The 23,689-nt window shown below is 41.3% G+C and overlaps 1 protein-coding gene across 1 annotated transcript in view; it reads right to left on the bottom strand.

Annotated features, from left to right (window-relative positions):
• SASH1 (SAM and SH3 domain containing 1) overlaps positions 1–23,689 on the bottom strand; it is a 180,441-nt gene that overhangs the window by 96,164 nt on the left and 60,588 nt on the right. The window contains exons 3-4 of the mRNA XM_087425207.1: positions 2,060–2,110; positions 1,889–1,938 (exon numbers count right to left, since the gene is read on the bottom strand). Coding sequence (XP_087281333.1) covers positions 1,889–1,938; positions 2,060–2,110 — 101 coding nt within the window. The remainder of the gene's footprint in view (positions 1–1,888; positions 1,939–2,059; positions 2,111–23,689) is intronic.

Here is a 23,689-nt window from a genome sequence, read left to right as displayed (position 1 = left end):
GCTGTGGCAGCGTCCCATATAAAGTAGAGGAAGATGGCCATGGATGTTAGCCCAGGGCCAATCTTCCTCAGCAAAAAAAAAAAAAAGTGCTATAAGAAATATTATTGGGACAATCAGAGAAACTTGAATATGAAGCGCATGTTAGGAAAAGCACTATTAAAATTCCTTTATTTAGTAATTATACTGCGATTCTGTAAGAGAATGTCCTTGCCCTTAGGAGACACGTGGTGGGATATTTAGAAGTGAGCGTCGTGGTGTCTGCAACTGACTCCCAAATAGTTCAGCAATAATAACAATAATTAGTGAGGTTACATAAGAGAGAGTGTGTGTGTGAGTGTGTGTGTGTGTGTGTTTTCAAATTTTTTTGTTAACCTCAGAGGAGGCTGTCAGTCTGTCTCTTGGCCACAAGAGTCATGCCACATTTTACTAAGTGAAGGATATAAACACAGAAAGAATGACTACCCACAATTAAGGGGAACAAGAAATACCCAGCCTAACGAAGATTAGTACAAATTTGGTGAGTCACTTCCTCTTAGGAGGAAAGGCAAACATTTCTTGTTTCCTGAAGGATTCAGAGATTCTGAGAGAACATCTCAGTTCTCGGACGGAATCACGCCACATGGGTAGCAAACTACGTCAGGAGAACCTATGGCCCGTTCACTCCATGCTCTGCCCACACTCGGGTCAACATCACCAGAGGACTTCCAATTTCTAAATCAATCTCAACTCAAATCTCCAGGCTGTTTCAGCCTCCACACGACGAAGCTGCTGGCAGGACATACGCCACTAAAACAAAGGAAGTTCGTGTTAAGTGCACCTTTATCCTCTAACCCTGAGTGGGCAACGGCCTTGGTTTCTTTTGCTCATCACCCTCAACGTTCCTCAGTCCTGAACTGGATCTGCTGAGCCTCTGAAATTGAGACCTGAAGCTTGGGCAAAGCAGCCTTCCCTCCTTGAGGCTGCCTCCGTGCCAGCGGCACACACACGTGGACGGATTAGGCAGGGCTGTGCTGCAAAGCGCACACACGCTCTCCCAACATGTGCTTTTCATTCCAGAAATACTTTCTTTCCAAACCACTTCTATGCCTCTCTTGGCATGAAAACGGTCCAAGCGGCTCTGTGCCAAAGGAAGTATCTGTTTAACGAGGTGGACTTTCTTAAACTGCCTCTACCTCAGAAGAGGTAAACAGAACATTCTAGCATAATTATGATGGAATGAAGCAGAAAAGGGAAAGGTTAGAGGAAAAAAAAATTGTTTTGCCTTTACTTTGCTTTTTAAAGTTGCCTAAAAGTAATACTGGAAACACAAGATGTAACATAGAATTATCTTCCACGAGAGTCAAAATTACAGGGTCCAAGTTAGGACAAGGAAGCAAAAACATCACCTTTCACAGGAAAGGTTAGTGAGCATTTGCCATCTTCTGTCACAAGCTTTTATTCTTGTTTTAAGGTCACTCACCAAAGCAAGGTGCAGTGGAGGGATTTTTACTCATTGTTTTATTCCAGAATGTATTTTATTTTTGTACCTTACTTCTTTAAGACTTGCATCCTATATCAAAAAGTAATGTAAAAGAAGAAAACCCATTTTGGTTGACTTACCTGTCCTCCCCCTTTCTCCAAGCTCACTTCCACATATTTATTTAGGGTTCACTCAAAATAAGCAGTGTGAAGTCAATAACTCGTCACAGAATCTAGGCGTTGCCGACGGAATTACAAAACACACTCTTAACCACCTATCTGTGTGCAAACACACACACAACACGTAAGGAAAATGACATCAAGCTTCACAGCCATACACAGCACGATCACGCATCTGACTCCCATCACAATGGACCTAAAAGACACCTTCTTAGAGATTCTGATCCCGGGCAGAGGGAGGGAAACTTACTTTCTTTCCACTTCTGGTGTTGACACGGCGCTGGAGAAGCCAAGTGACTCCTAGGAGAGAAGATTCACAGGGTCAGTGCAGGCAGAGCAGCAGGCTTCCTCTGATTTTACAGAACATCACTTAACAAAAAGGGCAGAAGCAAAAATAGACGATTAAAGTCACTGTGCTTACTTCGATCTGAGACCGCAGCTGAAGTGACGCGGGGCTGGCATCAGGTTTCTCCTAAAACAGAACAGATGCTGGTTTAATGAGACTTCCAAACGTGGCACAGACCAGAAAGACAGACAGACACGTAAGAAGAGATGAGGGGTTTGGGGAACTCTAGGGCAGTGGGAGGAGATGGCGGAGATAAACACACTTTCTGGAAAAGCTAAAGTATTTTTAAAATGAGAGCTCTAGCCTCCTAAAAGTGAACTGTTTTCCAAACTTCACCACTTGACACTGCTGACGATTTTATTGCAGAAGAAAAAAGCACAGTGTAACTGAAGGGACTGACGGATAACGGCGAAATAATTCTCTGGATGGGAGTAGACCACCACTAGGACACAGAATTCACTGTGACCCGCTGTGTTCAGTTTCTTTTTCAATAACAATGGAGCTCCAATCTGATCTTAAAGTTCTAAATGTAACCAGAGTATTTAGTAATGTAGAGCTAGTTGTAAGTGTCTTTAGGAAGGTGGAAAGCTAACTTGATGTCTTGGCCCTAAAAGCATCCAGTTAATAGATGAAACAAATGTATGACATTATGAGTACACTACAAAAAAACCAACCACTGGGCCAACCCCGGTGGCCTAGTGGTAAAGTTTGGCACACTCCACTTTGGCAGCCTGGGTTTGGTTCCTGGGCGCAGAGCTACACCACTCCTCAGCGGCCATGCTGTGGTGGCGGCTCGTACACAAAATAGAGGAAGATTGACCACAGATGTTAGCCCAGGGCGAATCTTCCTCACCAGAAAAAAAATCACCAAATCATAAAAGCAGAGGCAAAAGAATCAAATAATTTTAGAGTTAAAACCATGTTGTCTAACACTCTTGTTTTAAAGTTACAAAAATGGTATCCTCTTTGAAAGAAAAAAAGGAGATAAACCTGTGATGAAAATAATATATTGAAATAAGCTTTGCCAGCAAAATAGGAAAATTACACTATTAGAAGTGTTAGAATATACTATGGGAAAACAAGGGTTACGCTACTCAAAAGAGCACGAGCACCACATTGATATGTTTCATAAGTAGAAAATAAATCTAGATCTAAATAGGAACTTAAGTGGAGGTCCTCATCAGAGTGTGACCCACAGTCCAGGGTGGACCCCAGCTGACCATCAAGTCATAAGCAGGACGATGGGCAGGTTCAGAGGAAGGAGTGATATCACTAACATTATACAAGTTTGAAATGTCAGGTTAATTATGAGTTTTCCAATAATCTTATTGTGTTCTTAATAATGGTTATATTCTTCAGGACTACACACGCACTACAGGAAGACTATCTTGTTAGTCTCAGCTAATACTCAGGACATGGGAGCAGATCATCTCAAATTACGAGTCTCTCTTGCATCTAATTGTTCAGTTTATTGAAGTTGCCCATCATTAGCACAATTACAAAACTAGACCAATATTTTTAAAAGTCAGCAGTGAAATATTAAAACAAGTTTAACTCAGAGTAAATTTATAAATGTGAATAGGTAACAGGAATCCAGTACAAATATAGAACACAAAATGAATGTGCTGGGGTGAGTTAATCTGAGAACGGGATGATTTGGGACAAGCAGACCAAAAGAGTAAAGTGTTTTAATTGACTGCCAACCCACTCTCCTAGTCCCAGGGCCTTATTTGTTATGAAAAAATATCAAGAGTGGTGTGAAGCTCCACAGAACTTCTCTCCAGTTGACATCCTCCTGGTTTTTGTTGCCACCTTTGTTCATAACAAAAAATTTATATTTCTGTCCCAAACACGATACGCCATTTTTACAAAACAATGTATGGAAACGTTTGAGTCCCATTCCAAGTCCAGTTGGTATGAGGTCAGACTCAGGTGTAATCAACAAACGGGTATGTATTTTGGAGGTTCCTGGTCCCAAGAGACCAATCACAATACCTAACCTCTTAGCACCGCGTGAGAAATTTACAAGCGTAAACAGCAGGAGGTAAGCAAAGGTGTAGTTTCCAATTTTTTCCTCCTAAGTCTTCTTGTTCAGGAATTAGAATGGAAGCCTCTGAATGATGACAGAATTCTACTACTTTCTCTGAAATTTTTTCTGAAGTTGCCCCTTTCACACCCAACTCCAGCCCACGTCCTTCTTTAACCATCAACAAAAAATGACCGACACCGCTCTCTTTTCCTCCTCCATTGTCACCTTTTCTTCAAGCTTTAAGTCTCTACTTCACTAGGTTATAGTCCATGATAGGAAATCACCTGCTTTTATTGGATATTTTTATCTGCGTTTTTCTAATAAATTTTATTTATTGAGTGCATCACTTGTCACTCCATATCATAAATGTAACATTTATGATATTATGCAAAATGTACCTGTTCCCGCACACAAAACAAGTGCTTGTTAACATCCATATTCAATGTTTGATGATCAGGAAGTAACATTTGAAACAATTCATCTTCAGGCGTTAGTTTGTTACTTACACACTTAACTGTGTTTTAGCTACATTTTAGAAAACGTTGGGGGTGTAGTTTGATGTATAATGTATCAAAATTCATCCCTCTAAAATAATGGACCCAGTTAACGTTTCCATGCAGAACATCTGTTTTATCAGGAACAGGGGATGATAACAGGAGATCTTGTACAGTGATGTTTCTAGTGATTTTTCCAGAACATGCCACAAAATAATGTTTTTCAGAGCAAATATTAATAATTTCATCTTTCAAGGAGAGACCACCATCATCGTTACGAGGCATTTCTTAGAGCAGACACACCCTAAAGGGAAAATATTACACAACTGAAGAGAAGCTTGTAAAATTATCTGTTACCAATTTTGCATCCCTCCAGTGGGACATGAACCCACAATCAGAAGGGATCCGAGGAAGACTCCAGGGCCGGTGGGCCTTGAACCCACAATTGGCCCTGTCCTCCTTAGAAGGTTCTTTTCTGTTCAGTGTTCCAGATTTGAAATGAAACCAAAGCTGAGCGTTCAACAGCACAATTTTTATTCAATGGCCAAAGAATGGAGAAGTGGGAACTATGTTCACAAATCAACTTCTCAGCTCCTGGGGTGATAAAGCAGCTGTTATAAGGGGTCTAAGGTAAGGAAGGGGAGGAATATTCACAGTTATTCGAGGAAACCGGTGGTTTTTGTGGGGAGCAAGGGTGCCACCTCTTTTCTTTCCTTATTTGGTTATATCCTGCCATTGCCATGGCAACTGTAAACTGTCATGGTGAAGGTGGGTGTGTTCCATAATACGGTGATGTATTACAATGAGTGTATAATGAGCTTTGGGGTCTGTGTTAGGTCAAGTCAGACTGCCCTGTTGCCTTCAACCGCTTTTAAGTGGTTTCGACTGTATGTCTCAGCCGTCTCCTCCTTCCTCTCTTCGTGGTTTCCTGTCAGCTAAAGCAAACGTGTGAGGCTTGTTCTGAACAGGGTTGTGGTTAATGTCCTATGGGGCTAGGGGCCGGGGTAACATATCCACCAAGTTAGGGATCTATATGATCCTTGGAGAGAAACCAGAATGGACTATTGGCAAAATTCCATTATTATGACACTGATGGATATCACATGTATCAATGATAAAACATGCCAGAAGGTAATTATTAACTATTATCATGTAGATGTGAATATTATGAAATATTTAAGACATATAAAAATAGGTAACACAAAATACAGCAAACCCTTGTGGACCCTCCATTGAGCCTAAGAAATGGAAAATTACAAATAGAGGTGCTCTGATACACACTTGGAGAAAACACCTCACGTGCAGAGTATGAACCAAGTCTTGACAGATGTGTCCTATGCATATAAGGAAGAAGTGCTGGACAATTTTTTTACTGTCTATCACTAAGAAAAATTAGATTTTTTTTTCATGGCACAATGTAGAGTGAAAAAGTGGGATGGAGTCAGATAGAAGGAGCACCAGCTAAGTATACCACAATAAAGGGGTTCAGGTCAGAATGGACTGAGAAAGGGTCCTTGACATTCCCCCTTGTGTGTCCTGTCTCCAGATGAGGCCGCCTCCTTCTCTCTTCCCAATTCAAGCACATAATGGGCAGAAGGGGCAGGAAGCCTGGTTCTGGAGTTGCTGCAGGAGAAGGAAGTCCTGATGAAGGGGGGTTGGAGTAAGAAGAAGTAAAGAGATTCACCGGATTGCTCAGCCGCAAACTTCTTCATCTGGGGAACAACTGATGGTCCACAATATAACTCCTGATCTGGAAGTCACCATGTTGATGGAAATAGTAAAAATTGTGAATACCATCGAATCACAGTCACTGAGTATATATGTATCTTTTGGGCATGTTATGGAAAGAGACGATCACTGAGAAATAAGATTCTTCTCTCCCTTATTAACACACACTGACTGTTCCAGTTACTACTGCCCTGTAACAAATCATCCCAAACTGAGTTACATAAACCAACAAGCATTTTACCACACTCACAGCTTCTGTGGGTAAGAATTCAGAGAGGGGACAGCAGAAAAGGCCTGTCTCTATTCCATGGTGTCTGGGGCCTCCGTTGGGAAGATTGGAAGGCTGGGAGTGACTTGATGGTTGGAGCTGTAATCATAGGAAAGCTGGCACATTCACATGTCTGGAGGCTGAACCTGGCTAAGGGCCAAGACCTAGGCAGGGGCTAGCAGCTGGAACACCTGTGCTCCATGCAGCTGCTGGTCCTCCTCACAGCAGGAAGCTGGGTTTCAAGAGTGAGCATACCAAAATCACCAGGCAAAAGCCATATTACCTTATAGCCTCATATGGCGCCACTTCTGCTGGAGTCACAACCCTCCAGGAGGCAAGAGGGTACAGAGCTCCCGTCTCTCAATGGGAGGAGTGTCAAAGTCACGGGTAAGAAGAGCATCGGGATGGGAGGTACCATTCTGACCCGCTTTGGAAATTACAGTCTGTCATACTGACCCCAAGAAGATGGGAGCTCACGTAAGTTTTCGAAACGAGGAATGAGATAAGACTCTTTATTCATGACAATGTCCATAAGGATTCTTTTGTGATTTTTATAGAGTTTATTCAAGTAGCATATCTTGGCAATATAGTTCAGCCTGAACCTATCACTCAGAGGCTGAAATATCACAACGTTTTAGGCTACAATTATCATCTCTCTCTTGATTCAAACTTATTATTATAGAAAGTCTCAAATAAACCAGAGTAAAGAGAACAGTATAACGAACTCTCAAATGCCTATTATCTAGCTTCAACAATTATCCACTCACGGTCAATTCTGTCTATACCTTCATCCATGGTTCAACTCCACCCCATTTTACTTTGAGGAAAATCCCAGACACCATATCACGAAATATTACAATATTTAATGTGAAGGTTTAGCTATCAAGGTTTCTTAAGTCCTAACTGTGGCTCAATCTTGGGCAAATGGCTCAACAACCATGAGTTTGACTCTTTCCTAGCATTGGAGGACTTTCTTTGGTCATTGCAGAAAAAAACTATATTCGACAAATTTAGATATTCCATCTAAATGTTGCAAAAGAACACGAAGAAATCCATTCAAAATTGAACACAACCCAAGAGTTCATTAGAAAAGTACTCATTACTGTCTCCCAGGTATTCATCTATCATCCTAATACTTTTTGAGTATGATGTGCTCATTCACTTTGCACTTGACAGAGTATTCTAAGCGGTATCCAATGACAAATAACTCCATAATTTGGCCCATGTATGATATGAACATCCAGAGAGCCACACAACACTGGTGGCTGAACCTGAACCTATAATTATAAGTTATGACTTCGTTGAAATTTTTAAAATAAATTTAAAAAGAAAGTGGATGCATAGAATTTTATCTATGGATTAAACTAATCATCATTAAGCCACATATGGATGCTTTAGTTAAGAATGACAAAATATCATTAACATTACAAACTCTTTTTTTTAAGGCTAATTTTTCTTTTCTTTTTTTTTTTTTTGAGGAAGATTGGCCCTGAGCTAACATCTGTTGCCAATCTTCCTCCATTTTTCTCCCCAAAGCCCCAGTACATAGTTGTATGTCCTAGTTGTAGGTCTTTCTAGTTCTTCTATGTGGGACATCTCCTCAGCATGGCTTGACGAGCGGTGACTAGGTCCGCGTCCAGGATCTGAACCAGTGAACCCCGGGCCGCAGAAGCGGAGCGTGGGAACTTAACCACTACGCCACTGGGCTGGCCCCAACATTACAAACTCTTAGTAAGTTTGTAAATTACAAATGCTTAAGGAAACTTCCCCAACTTGGTGGGTATAACAGTGAAAAACAAGCCAAAATAAATATAGCCCAACATGTGTATGTGTATGTGAGTGTGCATGCAGAGGAAAAGGTCCAGGAGGGTATACTGTGCTTCTGTTCTGTTCGTACTTTGTAACAAGCATGTAATCTTGCATTATTTTCATTATTTTTTTCTAACAACGAAAGATCAACTTAAAAATACAAACTCCAAACCAGACTTACTGTCGTGATCACTTCATAATATACACAAATATCGAATCATTATGTTGTACCCCTGAAATTAATAATATTGTCTGTCAATTACTCGTCAATTTTTTAAAAAGGTTGAAATAATAGTATTTTAAATAGTAAGAATTAAAGAAAAAAGTTTTTAAAATTAAAAAAATAAATTTTTTTTTTTTGTGTGAGGAAGATCAGCCCTGAGCTAACATCCATGCCAATCCTCCTCTTTTTGCTGAGGAAGACTGGCCCTGGGCTAACATCTGTACCTATCTTCCTCCACTTTATATGGGACGCTGCCACAGCATGGCGTGACAAGCGGTGCCTCAGTGCGCGCCCGGATCCGAACCAGCACCGCCAGCAGCAGAGCGTGCGCGCTTAACCGCTATGCCACGGGGCCGGCCCCCTAAAAAAATAAATTTTTATAAAATTAGTTATAAAAATTTTAAAAATACAATCTCTAGATCCTATATATGTTTTTAAATTTATAAATTTATGAGAAAATATCTGAAAGGGCTCTTACACACCAATGATTACTTCTGCAAAGGCCACTATATTTCTGAATTTTTGAAATATTTTTCAAGCATATACAACTTTTATATATTTTTAAAAAATATAAGAAAAGTCCTCAAAACTTAAATTTGATAATAATTTTAAATGTATCCTAACAGTTAAACTAAAAAACTTCTTAAGAAATAGTAAAGCTTAATTTCTCAAATTAGGTCATGCCTCGAATTAAAATACTTTCTTGAAGTATTAAAATTTTTAATAACTAGTGTCATAGAAAATTATGCATGCATTTTATAATTAATAGTGAAGGTCCATGATGATTTTAGAAATCACCTCATATTTATATTTTGACTGAAAGAGAATAAACTATAGTACTGTATAGTTTTTTAAAAAAGGAATCAGATGACAAAAAACATTACTGGGGGTGATGCACCTCAAATCCATTTCTTGTTAACTTGGACAATTTCCGGAAACAGTAATTCCCTAAATGTTTACTATGCCTATCTCAGAGGCAAAAAAAGAACAAACATTTCAAGATGAAATCAGTGGTTTACCAAAACCAAAACACGTGAGCACGTGTGTGCTTCCAGCTGCCTGTACCACGTGTGCGTGCACACATGCACGACCTCAGCCCCACTTAACAGGACATGGGTCAAGCATAAAACTAAGGCTCTGACCCTAAATGACTACATTTACGCTCCAAAGTGCCACAACCCATTGTGCAATACACCAGGTCAAAAACCCACTCGGGGCAGAATAAGGTCCTGGAAAACAAAGACCACACCCTCACCCCACTCCAGCTGTGTTTCCACCTTCTCGTGGAAATCCACATCTCCCTCCCTCAATGCTGCCAGTGCTCAGAGCCAAATGAACTTCACAGCTGGAAAAGCAGGAGGATAACCCCTTCTCCTGCCCCAGAAGCAGAGAGGAAGAACAGCAGGCGCCCACCGGCTCAGCCTAGCGCCAAGTTCTCCTCCACTCCGGGTACCGGAAGGAGGAGGTGGAAAAGGCAAGAGGACCGGCAACATTCAGCCTGCAAGCGAAATGCCGCAGGCTTGCTGACGCGTCCACTCACGGAGGGGACCAAGCTCCAAATGGCTGGGGAAAGCTGCTGCCGGTGGTCGACTTAAAACTCACGTGGCATCTATCACTTTACAAGAAGACCGTGAAGTTGCGGCAGCTCCCAGTTGACAAGGTACACTCCCCTCTTGTCTGACTTTCTCCATTTCGCCCAATCAATGGAGCATGTGTTCATCTCACCAGGATTTAAATCTCAACCTTTTCTTGGGAGTTTTCTCACCCCCCGTCAATCAGCTCCTAGGAGCTATTGCTTTTCCCTTCACAAGGTTTCTTGCGTCCAGCCAACCCATTCCATCCCCACAGACATCAGCTTCTTCGCGGTCCCTCACCGCCCAGGTGCCTCACAGGACCACCACTGCAGAGTGCAGTGGGAGGTACTGACTGCAAGCTAGAGAACTGCGTTCCAGTCCTGGTTCCGAGATAGTGAGCCCTGTAGACCTCAGTTCTATTTTGTTTGGTTTTTCCAATGGCAACAAAAGAGCTATGGACCATTTGAAGTTCCTTTTTGATTCTACATCCCTAGGATGAAGCAGCGTCAACCCAACCCATCCAACCACTATTGTCAAATCAATCTTCTTGAAATAGTAATGCTACGTCCTTGCTATTTAAAGTGTGCTTCATGCACCATGAGCTTTGGCATCACCTGGAAGCTTGTTATACAGGCGGTCTTGGGCCCTACCCCAGCCCTCCTGAATCAAAATCTGTATGTTCATTTCACTTTGAGAAGCACACTGCTTTGTACTCTGTATCATTTCAGTCCCAAAATCTCTCCCAAATTGTGGAAACACAAGACTGACAAGATAAGGTCCACATTTCCAAAGATGAGCCCCTTCCACCAACTGGCCCCATCAGAAACCCTCTCCTGAGAGAATGGGTGCCAAGTCAACTGTCCCAGGTGCATGCTGTCCTGGTGTTTAACTTTTGCTCGTACTTTCTGGGATGTCTTTCTTCTTCCTGTTCACCCAAACCTTAGTTGTCCTTTAGATCCAACTCCAAACCCACCTCCTGATAGACCTTCCCTGCCCAACTGTGCCTTAAAGGACATGCCCAAATTCACAACAATCACTAGCCACATCACTTATGTGTTGTGTCCCTGTGTGCAGCAACTCCTCTACTCACTTATTTGTATCTTATTCCCTAAACTAGGCTGTAAACACCCTCTTAATGGGGACTCATTGTACACACACACACACACACACACACTCCCTCTCTCTCTCTAACAAAAACTATTTAGCACTTATGTACCAGGACCCATTTGAAGAGCTAAAGAGGCAGCAGTGAACAAGACATGGGCCCCTCCCCTCGAGGATGCTCCTTTCTAAAGCCTTGTACAAGCTTTCTGCAGGAGAGAAGTGCTTGACGAGCATCTACTGGTTTGATTTGTTTAAATTGCATCACTTTGCCAGTAATTCTGACTCTTTCTTCTATTAATTTTTGTTTGCAAATTCACTGATTGGGACATGTATTTTCATGTTTTGATTTAAGGTTTACTTTTGGGTTACAGAGTTACACTGGTCAGTAAAAGTAATTCAGCAGATACTGTCAGAAAGATCTACAGCTTAGATCTATCAGAACTTATGAAAATGGGGTGTTTAATCACATTTAGGGTAAAATCTGCAGTAGCCTGGTGTGTTCTAACTCCAAACTACACCTTTTCATGTCTCATTTCACCAAAATCGTTCACAGGTGAAACAGGAAATGTGAGTCATTTTTCAGGCTCCCAGAAGCACATGGCTGGCATACGAAACTTTTTTTCTAATGAGTGAAAGTAAATGGAAAAGTACTTTTATCCATCATACCAAAGAAGAAAGGTCCCCAGGAAAAAAATTTTCTTCACAGTTGAATGCTATTTCAGAAACTGCAACCTTAAAACCTATCCATAACTAACAGATGAGTGAATTTCCAGAAGCCTTGATAAGAAAGAAACTGTAACTGGCAACTTCCACCTCGTCATTAATGCTCTGTGGGAAAAACGACTGGGTCTTCTTGCTCGGTTAATCTATGTTCTGCAACTATTCGCTAAATATTTATTTAGACCTCACCACGTTCCAAAAAATGATTTAAGACAGCTGATAAAACTTAAATTCAATGTTACAAGATAAAGTTAAAAAACTAGTGTAAATGATACAAAGGAGGAGAAAAAAAAAATCAAGATTGTATAGTACAATTGTTCCAGGAATTAGGTTCGTTCACAAAATGCGGGGCCATGAGATCCTACACTAGAGACGGACCACACATTTGGGGCTAAGCTTTCCAATGTTTAAAGCAAAGAAGGAAACTCGATCAGTTACAAGATTGATGTGATCCATACTTCTATGTTTTAAGGTATTCGTAAGATACAGGACTATTCCTGTGAGTGAGAGTTTCTCCACGTATCAAGCAGCTTGCATAGAGATGGGAATAAGACCAGGATATGACAACAGATCATTTCAATAAGATGAGTCATATAATAATGTACCTTTTGCCATGAACAAAACTAACACAAGAGGACCACGCCATACAAATGTGAATATTAAAAGGCACAATGTCAGTGAAGACATTTTAATTATCCAAAAAAAAAAAAAAAAAAAGGAACGTAACACGTTGTCTAATTCAACTTTTCCTAGCAGGACTTGGCTCACTGAGGTGAACATACAAATGGCCCCTGCATTTCCCAGTGGTGGACACCGTGACAGCCGGCCACTCGAGACGGTGTCACCATCCAGCAAGTCCATCCAACCTCACTGCCGTGACAACAGTGGGGAGTGATCCACTCACCAAGTGATCTAAGTACATCTGGCTGCTGACTGGGATTGATTAACACAAGACAAAAGTCGGAGGAAGCAACTAAATGGGCCCATTTTCCCTTTCTTTCTGTTTCTCCCCATTTCCTCTTTCAGGTAATCATTCCTTAATTTTGAAAATGTTTATTGAGCACATACCGTATACTAAGCACTGTTCTAGTCAAGAAGGATAAAACTCTGAAAAGACGGTCACTGCCTTCATGGAGCTCACATTCTAGTGATTTCTAAAGTCCCTCATTGGCACTTACTGTCTAAAGCACAGGTCCACCAGGCAGATGCCATCTGGATAGTGGTGATCAGCTATGGATGCCACATTTTCTGGAGGATAATGAAAACCAGGATAACCTTCACTTCTGAATGGTGTCTGGAAAGAGGATCCTATAAACAGGATCAATGGGAGGACCTGGGGCTGTTTACTCAGAGAAGGGAAGGAGAACACCAACATGTGAAGGGCTTTCAGGGAGCAGGGGGCAGAAAGCTCCCTGGTGCAGTTTTCCATGGTGGCACATGGGCAATGGAAGAACCCTGCACACTGGGGGACACTGGGGCAGCTTTGAGGTGGAAAGCATTTATTACATTTTTAAATAATATGTAAGAATTATAAAGAAAATTAAATCAGAGTATGAGTGAAAATAGTAAATACTGAATTGGTATAAAACTTTCAAATAAAATCTTATTAATTTTTAAATAGAGAACCTGGAGCTTACTTACTTGAAAATAACTTTTTTAAAAAATTAGGTTGTGGGGCTGGGCTGGTGGCGTAGTGGTTAAGTTCACACGCACTGCTTCGGTGGCCCGGGGTCCATGGGTTTGGATCCTGGGCGTGGACCTACGCACCTCTCGTCAGCCATGCTGTGGCGGCAAGCCACATACAAAATAGAGGAAGACTGGCACCAGATGTCAGCTCAGGGCCAATCTTCCTCACCAAAAAAAAAAAAAAAAATTAGGTTATACGCTTGAAATGACTGTAAGTTATACTAGATCAAAACTTTTAATAATGAGCTCTTCACACTCTCGTTGGTCATTACAACAAGGAATTTTACTCACACAGCTAAGTGCTAAAAATTGTTTTAGCCATTTTAACAATCACTGAACTATTCATGGAAATTTATATTTCAAGGATCTAACAGCACTTTACTTGATTAACGTCATAGTGAAATTTCTTATGAAAACGTAACAGATTTCAAATCCAGTTGAAATTTTTCACATTAGATATTACAAAATACTGACAAAGTTCTCATGGGTAGCCTTGTGCATCCAATGTCCATCCTGACGCTCGCCTGGCCACGCTGGACCCACGGGAGGGTCCCTGTGCTCTACCACCACCACGTCTGACCACTGCAGCTTGGACTATATGCTTGAACCTTGAGTCAAACTCTTCCAACAGCTCCCGGCCCCCTGACCGTGATGTACAGCAGCGGTGTGCTGGGCAGCTGGCTGCTGAAGTGCGTGCCATCGCTGTTCCCACCGCCCGAAGGAATCACATAGTAAGATCCCACCCTGGGACTGCACTGCCATAGCCCTAGAACAGTGCTTCCAAATTTAGTATTTTGCCATCGCTCGGAGGGCTTGTTCAAGAGAGTGCTGGGCCCTCCCCAGAGTTTCAGATTCAGTCCGTCTGGGGTAAGCCCTGCTAATGGGCATTTCCACCAAGCTCCCAGGTGATGCAGATGCTGCTGGCTGGGGACCCACACTTTGAGAACTGCTGCCCCAGACAAGGCCGCTCAGAGCTGCCTCCAGTCTGGGATTCAGCGGTCTGGAGGTTGAGGGGATTAACACATCCTGAGCCACCCTGAACTCTGGCCTAGTCCTTCAGTGCTCTAGAAGGGGATGATCAAGACTAATGATTTTACAGTAAAGAGACAGGCTCAATATCATTTTTTAAAAAAAGCAAGTAAAGCCAGGTGTCCAAAATAGAAAACATTATTTACAACATGTAACATCCATATCACTGGAGGGTTCGAGCACAACCACAGGACTGTCTGTGGCCTGGGATGCGGGTTCTTCCAGGAACTGGTTCGGACCTCCGTCTGACTACTGTGATCCTATTACTGGAAATCAAACAAGCTTCTGTGGGATAATTTACCTTTTACCATATATTTTTACGGGAAAATGAACTACAAATCCTAACCCAATGACTCAAACGTTTTAGAACAGATAACCTTCAGAAGTTGGTGACAGCCTGGAACTGAGCAAACATTCATGTACTCATTTGTTCAACCGATATTTTAAGTGCCAACTCTATACTTAAGTGACATGCTGGGTACCGGGAACATAAAAAAGAGTCACAGACCTTCAGGAGCCCGTGGCCAAGTAAGAGAAACAGATAACTAAGAATAAAAAAAATCAAAAGCTTCCATATTATCATATAAATAACATCTGAACTGATTAGTAAGCAGACTGGGTATCTGAATACGGGTTTTACAAAATTATGTAGCCTGGCCAAACTGGAGATGCCAAATTTTAATGAAACCTCTAACAGACTGACTCACATTTCATCATGATTTAGTGCAATATTATTGTTGTCTTTGTGGCTGTAAAATCAAACGGTGCCAGCATGACATTTAATCATCCTTCTTTCCCAGTCTTTGAATGGTATTTTCAAACCATCTTTAAAACTTTTGTAACTTCAGAATCAACAATAATCCAGTGCAAACTGAAATCATCAGCCACAAACATTACTTCTAAAATAAATGAACTTTCGAATTAATAGTGTCACTTGATGAGGTAAAACATTCAAAAACACACGGATAGATGTCACAGTATTTGAGAAAGAAAAGTAAAACCAAAATAAAAATGGCGGGGCTGGCCTGTGGCATAGTGGTTAAGTTTGCGCACTCTGCTTTGGTGCCCGGGTTCACAGTTTTGGATCCCAGGTGCGGACCTACACACCACTCCTCAAGCCACGCTGTGGCGGTGTCCCATATACAAAATGGAGGAAGATTGGCACAGGTATTAGCTCAGGGCCAATCTTCCTCACTAACAACAACAACAACAAAAAACTGGAATCTCAGAAGTTGCAACAAATGCCAAATTTTAGCACAGAGCAAACTTTTCACTACTGTATTGTAAATGCTGGAAAAATCAGATTTATAATGGAAACACAGGCAGACCAAGCCACAACGTAACATACATAAGTGATATGTTTCTGTTCTTGCATAGTGATTTTCCTCCCCTCTGAGCATTAATCTTTGAAAGACTTACTCTATAAATTATTGAACTTAGTTCAAAAGCAAATGAAATTTAAAATACCCGTTTACTGAATGGCTAAAGTGCCATATTGAAATTATCGTGATTTATCTGTTTCTTTAACAGTTAACTGTAGCAAACGTACTTCATTGCTCAAAATTATTACCTGGTTGCATAGTTGACTCTGGTTTAAACATAAATCCATCCCCTTGTTCAGGACGGCAGCTGTCTGCCAGGATCTCATTCATTGTTCATCCATCCACAACCATGAAGCCCAACTTGTTCTTTCTACAACCCGAAAGTGTATCTACATGTACACTGAGGTGCATATAGACGCCACTCATTTTTTGGAAACCAATGAAATTCACTTGCACCATGATTACTACCGTGGGGAAGGGGCCAAGGTGGCGTACCATGTAACCAGTACTGAGTTCACTCCCAGTGTTCACATGCCCACTTGGATCCTGCATGGCTCTGGCAGCTCAGGCATTAAAGGCACTAAAGGCAGCCCTGTCTGTAAAACTAATGTATGTCTTAGACACTAGTGGCTTGCAGGTAGGGCTATGACAGAGACTGAGCCGTTGCTGCTGTGGCTAGGGAGAGAGATTCTGGTTTAAAATCCAACTTCTCATCTACAACAAAATGAGGACTACCTCTTCATTTCCCTTCTCATGATTTGGTTGGTGGAGAAGTTGGGGGAAAATGCATATTCTCCACCTCAGGAAAGATTTGCCACATACACGATCACGGACCAAATGGCTCAATATATAAAGAACGCTGGTAAATAAATAAGAAAAACACTACTGTAGATAGAAAAATGGGCAGAGGACTTTAAGAGATGAGTCACAGACACAAAGATATAAAAATGTGTGAGAAATAATCAAAGAAATGCAATTTAAAACACTATAAGACCACTTTTCACTAATCAAACTGGTCAAGTTTTCTTTCTCCTGATAACATTAAATACTGGGAAGTATGAAATAAAAAAGGGGGCACAGATATGCTGCTAGTAGGAGTGCAAATTATACAATGTTTTCAGATGGTAATTTAACAGTGCTTCCAGAATCTTTAAAATGTTCCTCCTTTTTAACCTGCTAAGCTCTTATCTAATAATCTACCCTAAGGAAATAATAAGTTATGAAAGTGAAGAGGTACATTTAAAGATGTTCATGGTCACTTATTTTTATAATAGCAAAAAAATTGGAAAATTCCTAAATAGCTTGAATTGGGAGATACATAAATAAATTATGGTATATTCACAAGATAAAAGGGTATGGCCCCCTTAAAAATCACAATATTGAAGAATATTTACTAAGGGAAAAGTGTTCCTTATAGAAAGTTTAGGAATACAAGTAAGCACACTGTATACACAGCTTGGTCCCAAGGTGTATTTGGATATATAGGTGTACATACATACATTACATGTCCCAGTGTAAATTCCACTGGGACAAGAAATTTTGCATGTTTTGTTCACTGGCGTATCCCCAGAACCCAGCAGAGTGTCCGGCACTTAACAGGTACTCAGCATCTGTTGAATAAATATATATGTACAGATAAAAGTGTGGGAGGAAATAAGCCAACAAGTGATTATATGTGGGGGGGGAAGGGGGACTTAAGCATAATCTTTATTTTCTTTTTTAGGATTTTCTGTATTTCTTTATTTTTCTACAATGTGTACATACTACTTTTACAATCAGAAAGCAAAACGAAAAGGCTTCTATTCAAAATACGTGTTTCCTAATGCTATTCCTTCCATAGACCCATAGTCAGACTTGGTTCAAAATCTACACATATACATTGCACACTATCAAGATTCCATATAATATACATAATATTAACAAGGATACATAATAGTAACAAGGATGTAGAAAACCCAAGGCATAGAAGATCTATGTTAATTTTTTAAAGTCTCACATGACGATCAATTTCTTTTCTACAAATAGATCTTTGTGGAACATTTGTCATTTAAAGATACATTATTCAACACACACGTCGTCGTACCTTTTTTTTTAATTGCATTATATTATTAAAGATTCTGAAACATCAATTATTTAGAACTTTCCTCCAAGAAATTTTGCTTTACTTTCCCTTTTTCTTCAACTGCCCTGTGAAATTCTCCTTTCCTGCAGCACAGAAAGAAAGAATTGGAAGTCTTTTCTTGTCATCTCTTAACAAGCCTCAATCATGTAAATATCACCAGAGTGTTAATTAGAAAATGGTTATTTCATATAAAATTATGCATATTATATGCATAGAAAATGTGCGTGTACACAAAAAGTAAGCCAATGTCCCCCGAGCAGATAGTACTTTTTTCTCAGGAAAAGCAAACAAACAAAAACCTCAGAGGAGTACAAACAGGAAACATAATAGGATCTGGTCTCCAAGGGCAGAAAACAGATGGACGGCCCTTTCCTAGCATCTGTAGCAGGAGAGATAAAAGCAGTGAGCCCAAATATGATGAGCAACGTGCCTGGGAAATTGGATAAGAAGGCTGACTGTGCCCTGAATACTACCTGTCCCCCTAAAAAGGCTGAAATGAACCTAGAGGATGATTGCTCCTTAGAGACTCAATAGACTAGAGAGTCTTGCGTGGTACAATCAGATCTGTTGAAAAATGATGCAATCCCTTTGGTGACATGGTATCACTTCTAAGTCACCTACATTTTCTCTATCAATCCCTTAAACAATGTATGCAAATTCAAAGCACTAACATTTGAATTCTTCATTCATTCCATAAAACTTAACATAAAGAGAACCCAAGAATCAGAGTGCTCACCTCTGCCAATAAAACCCCAAGCTAGAACAAGACACCATCTTAGTATAAATTTTAAATGTTATGCATATATACCTTTTGAAGGTTACTATGAAGTGTCTCTTTGGATATTCCAAATTTTAATCACCAGATACGTAACCTTAACAGCTCATGAAAATGCTAATTATACTAAACGGAAAATGATCTTTGGAAATGCAGAGGATTCTTCAGTTCATTGCCATAAAGTACTCACAGAGCGATAAGTAAACTCCCCCAAATTTCACCAAAAATGTTATAATGCTAGGATGAGCGATGCCGCACATGAGTATGACTGAGTAGGCAAGAAACAGGAAGGGGATGATTACCAGGCAAGATTCAACGTTGGGGAAAAGACTGGTTGCAGTGAAATTGTACAGGGCTTTAAAAGCCATGATTTGGAGTCTGGAAGTTAATGAATATTTTTGACAGAACTTCAGGAAAATTAAAGATGTCACCTTCTCCACGGGCCTTCCCTGATCCACTAAGACTGTCAAGTGCGCCATTGAAGCAATTAACCCCACCACGCTGTAATTGTCTATATTCATCCACAGGGACTTCACTGTCAGTTTAACCATCAACATCTCAAGACCTGGCGAAGGGCCTGGTAGAGATTAACCATCTAAATAATAAATATGTGTGGGATGAATAAATGAACGAAATGCAGCAGAGTAGACGAGACTGGAGGTGGACAGACCAGGGCACGCCTGGCACATAGCAGGAAATCAATAAGCATCTATCAATCGGATGAAAATTTCTGTTTTTAAAGAAAATTTCTATTGCATTTTTAATCCCTGGGTATTGACATTGTATCTTTTGATCCACACAGCATGAGAAAGACAGTATTGCACAGTAAAGCAAACAATGACAGAAACATGTTCAAGGAAGGACAGAAACCATGTAAAGGCCTTTATATATTTTCTACCACATGTGTCGAGGGTTTTGTTAAGGATCACATCGACTGCCATTTATCCTTGTTTATTCTGAGTAGGCAGCCAGGGGAAAAACTGAACCAAGTGGTTTGGAAATACATAAAAGCAAATAATTATCTTCTTAAAAATCCTCTCTTAAATAATATATTCAAAAGACACGCATTTTATTTTATTTTTATTTTGGTGAGGAAGATTGTCCCTGAGCTAACATCTGTGCCAATCTTCCTCTATTTTTGTATATGGGATGCCGCCACAGCATGGCTTGATGAGTGGTGTGTAGGTCCGTGCCCGGGATCTGAACCCATGAACCCTGGGCTGCTGAAGTGGAGCTCGCGAACTTAACCACTACACCACCAGGCCAGCCCCGGTACAAATTTTGAAAATTGAACTGATGGACTGATTCAGTTATCCACACCAAGGTGTTACCAAATAACTATAGAAACAGCAGCATCAAACTCCTTGGGGTTACCTGGTCAATATACCCCATAAACACCAAGTATTTACCAAGTGCTCACCAAGACCACCAGGCTAGTTCTCATCCTGCATCTCACTTCCCTACCTGCTGCCAATCATGGATCTCCACCTAGAAACTGAGTACAAGTCCCAGGGCCAAGTCTGTCTTGAGGAACAGGCCCTTCCACAGTACTTTCTGATTCATCAGTAGCATCAACATCATCATCATCAACGTGATTATCATCATCACCATCATCATCATCTTCTTCATAATCATCACCATCACCATCATCATCATCATCTTCACCACCAGCACTGCCAACGTTTATCAAGTGCTACTTGGTGCCACATACCATTCCAGGCACTTTACATATATTATTTCATTTAATCGTCTCAAAAACCTTATGAGGTAGGAAATGTTACTATTTCCATGTTATCAATGAGAAGACTGAGGCACAGAGATTAAGTATAGGACCCAAGACCACATGCTAGAAGGCAGAGTCTATTTGGTTCCAGCATACTCTTGACTGCTATGCTAACACCTATTGCCCCTTCTGGTCAGTGCCCCTGTGCTGCTGCCCAGGCTACCTTTAGCTTCCTGAGTCCCTGTCCTCCTTCCCTACTTCCTTGCCTGTATCCAAGTGTTTTGTCATTTTCCTCCTTCTAAGGCTTTGTTCTGACAACTGCACAATAACCCTGGTCTTCTCCCAGGACAAGGGTTCTGCTCGATCCATGGGCAGCCTGGTGACTGAGTACCTTCCACCTGCTCACAGACCTAAGAATGGATAGACCTCCAAATAGGCTGCTCTCATTTTCTTAGTGCTGCCTTCTACCCCACTACTCTGCCTGGAGGCCCCCATCACCTGCTGCTTGCCCAGACTTGAACTCCCTACTGAAAACCTGAGCCTCTCCAGTCAATCTCTGCCATGAGGCCTCCCCCAGTGGGTAGGTCTATATCCAAGTACTGGTTCCTCCTGCATGTTTCTGATCCCACTATCAATCACTGGCCTTGTCAGGCAACAATCTGAAGTTGCTAAGGGTGCTAATGAATCTCGCTTAATAACCGCCCACGTCCCAGGGAAGACCTTGTGTTATCTAACCGCTTCAACGGCAATCCAATGAAGACTTATTCTCTCTTGAGGCAGCACGACTCCAAGACACAAAGACCTTTTTCTGAGCTGTGCTGTGTGTGCAGTAGCTCCCTTTTCCTGCAAGCCACTGAGGAGCCTGCCACCTGTCAGACATTGTGCGGTTTAATTAGGTAACACTTGTGAAGGGTTTTGCGATGCGGAGCACACATGTTGTCCCCGGAGCTCACACATGGCATTCCACATCACAAAATTCAAGAGCTATTTTTAAAATCTATCCACCAGTTGACCAAAACCTCGAGCATCTCCTTTTGCGGACTGTTGTAAACCCATTCCTCTTTCATTGAGGATACCTCCAAAAAAGCATACAACTGTTGGGGATTATTGAATAGGATCCAAAGGACACTTAAAAAAAACACTAGTTGCAATCAAAGCCAAGTTTTCAGGGAAACCTCCAAGAGCTTGCTTTGTTTCATCTATTCTTTTGAAAACAACAAGCAATTCAAGGGGAAAAGGAGGGAACATATTGCATCTTGTGTGTCCAGAAGTCATTTCCAGGTATAAGAGTGAGTCATGGCGCCAGTGGGCCAGCGGAGGGCACACTGCGGAGGCTTCTGGAATGCTCTGGAACCTGTAAACACCAAGGCCAGTGTCTCTGAAGCCCTGGCTAGACTTGCTGGGTCAGTTAAACTAAGTGCCTTGAGGGGTGTAGTTTAAGTGTGGGATCACTTTTACCTCTCCAAACTATAATTTCACAAAGCTTTTTCTGGCTTCAGGAAAAATAAAAGGTTTATTTTTAATGGATGAGGGCAGGTCCCTCATTCCCTCTTCAGGAATGCCTCTTTTTGCCAAAGGGAATCCTATGACTGGGTGGGTAGGTTTAAAGGATTGCTTCTGGCTAGGAGGTTTGCAGACAGTTCCCCACAATAGCTGTATTCCTCCAACGACAGAGCCACTGAGTTTTGCCTCCTTCCGCCTGGGCATCCCCCTCTAAAGTTAACACACTCTCGTGAGGGCTCTGTGGCGCCCTGTGTCCTGCTGGCTCTCAGGCGATTGCCATCAATTTTTAAGTTCTTGAAGTTTGCAGGGGCAGGCGCTGGCGTGTTCTCAAACCGGTGCACATTTATCTTTCTAGTATCTATGCTCTGCAACAATGCCGATCATACCAAATGACTTAGTCAAACCACAACAGTGATTCTCCTTTGATTTAAATCGTTCTCATTTTTTTAAGAAAACTACCCTGTAGTCTATTTCCTACAAAATTAATACTTTTCTTCAAGTATTGCTTTATCAATGTTGACTTCTCCCCCAGATGTGTGACATCACAAGGGGGCCCTTTAGATAAAAGCCTGGGTCAAAGCTATAAAAGGCCAGAAAAGTGATATTCTTCCCTCATGCTTACTGTTTAACAGGAGGAAGAAGCATAATATACGAAAATCAGAACCCAGGGCGCTTTATAGTAATCAGAATTTCCCAGGCATGCAAAGGACCATCATGGACTAATATCAACATGTAAACTGTTCAGCTGACACACACACACCAACAGCACTAAGTGGTTTCTTCTCCCAAATTAAAAATACTCAACACCAACTTCTAAATCCATTTGTCAATGGAAGCCCTACCCATTTGTCCTCATAGAAATAAGAAACATTCTGTTCTTTGTGAAGCCAATGACGTCAGCTCATGTTAAGCACAGTCAGGTATTATGTTTGGTGCTTTACAAAGATCACCTCTTGAGAAATGTATTAATTCTTCCTGGACCCTGCAGAATGTAGGCTCCATGAGGACTGACACTTCGCCCATCTTCTTCACTGCTGCAGCCCCAGTGCCTGGCACACAGTAGGTCTCAATAAATATTTGTGGAAAAAATTTTTAAAAATTATTTCCCAGAGTTCTCACTGTGGTCTTCAAAGGTAGAGATTATGTTTATCTCCTTTTTGCAGAAGGAGAAACTGAGGCTCAAAGAGATTATGTAACTAGCTCCCAGTCACAGAGCCAGCAAGTGGTGAAGCCGCGATTTTTACTCCCGTCTGCCTGCCTCCTACACCCACCCTGACCCACTCTGCTCTGTGGCCTAAGAGTCTCCTACATTTAATTACCTACTAATACCGTTTGCATCCAACAAATGCCCACATGAATATACATGCAGGAACACCAGAAATTCTTCCCATTATATGCTTTCTGACTGTGCCTTATGGCCTGACATTTAGCATGTCTGGGGTCTCAAACATAATTATTTGTGTGCTTCTATCTCCTTACATAATTACCTTTCTTTTTAGCAAATATTATACTGACGAAAGTAGACAAATCTTGTCGGACGACTTTCGCCTGCTGTAAATATTAATGATGTGCCTCTGGTAGGAGGAGGATCAGAAA

Source organism: Ceratotherium simum, chromosome 38, assembly GCF_057802395.1.
Source record: "Ceratotherium simum simum isolate JZ-2026a chromosome 38, ASM5780239v1, whole genome shotgun sequence".
NCBI classification, from domain to species: domain Eukaryota; kingdom Metazoa; phylum Chordata; class Mammalia; order Perissodactyla; family Rhinocerotidae; genus Ceratotherium; species Ceratotherium simum.
This window is presented reverse-complemented; position numbering and strand designations above follow the sequence as displayed.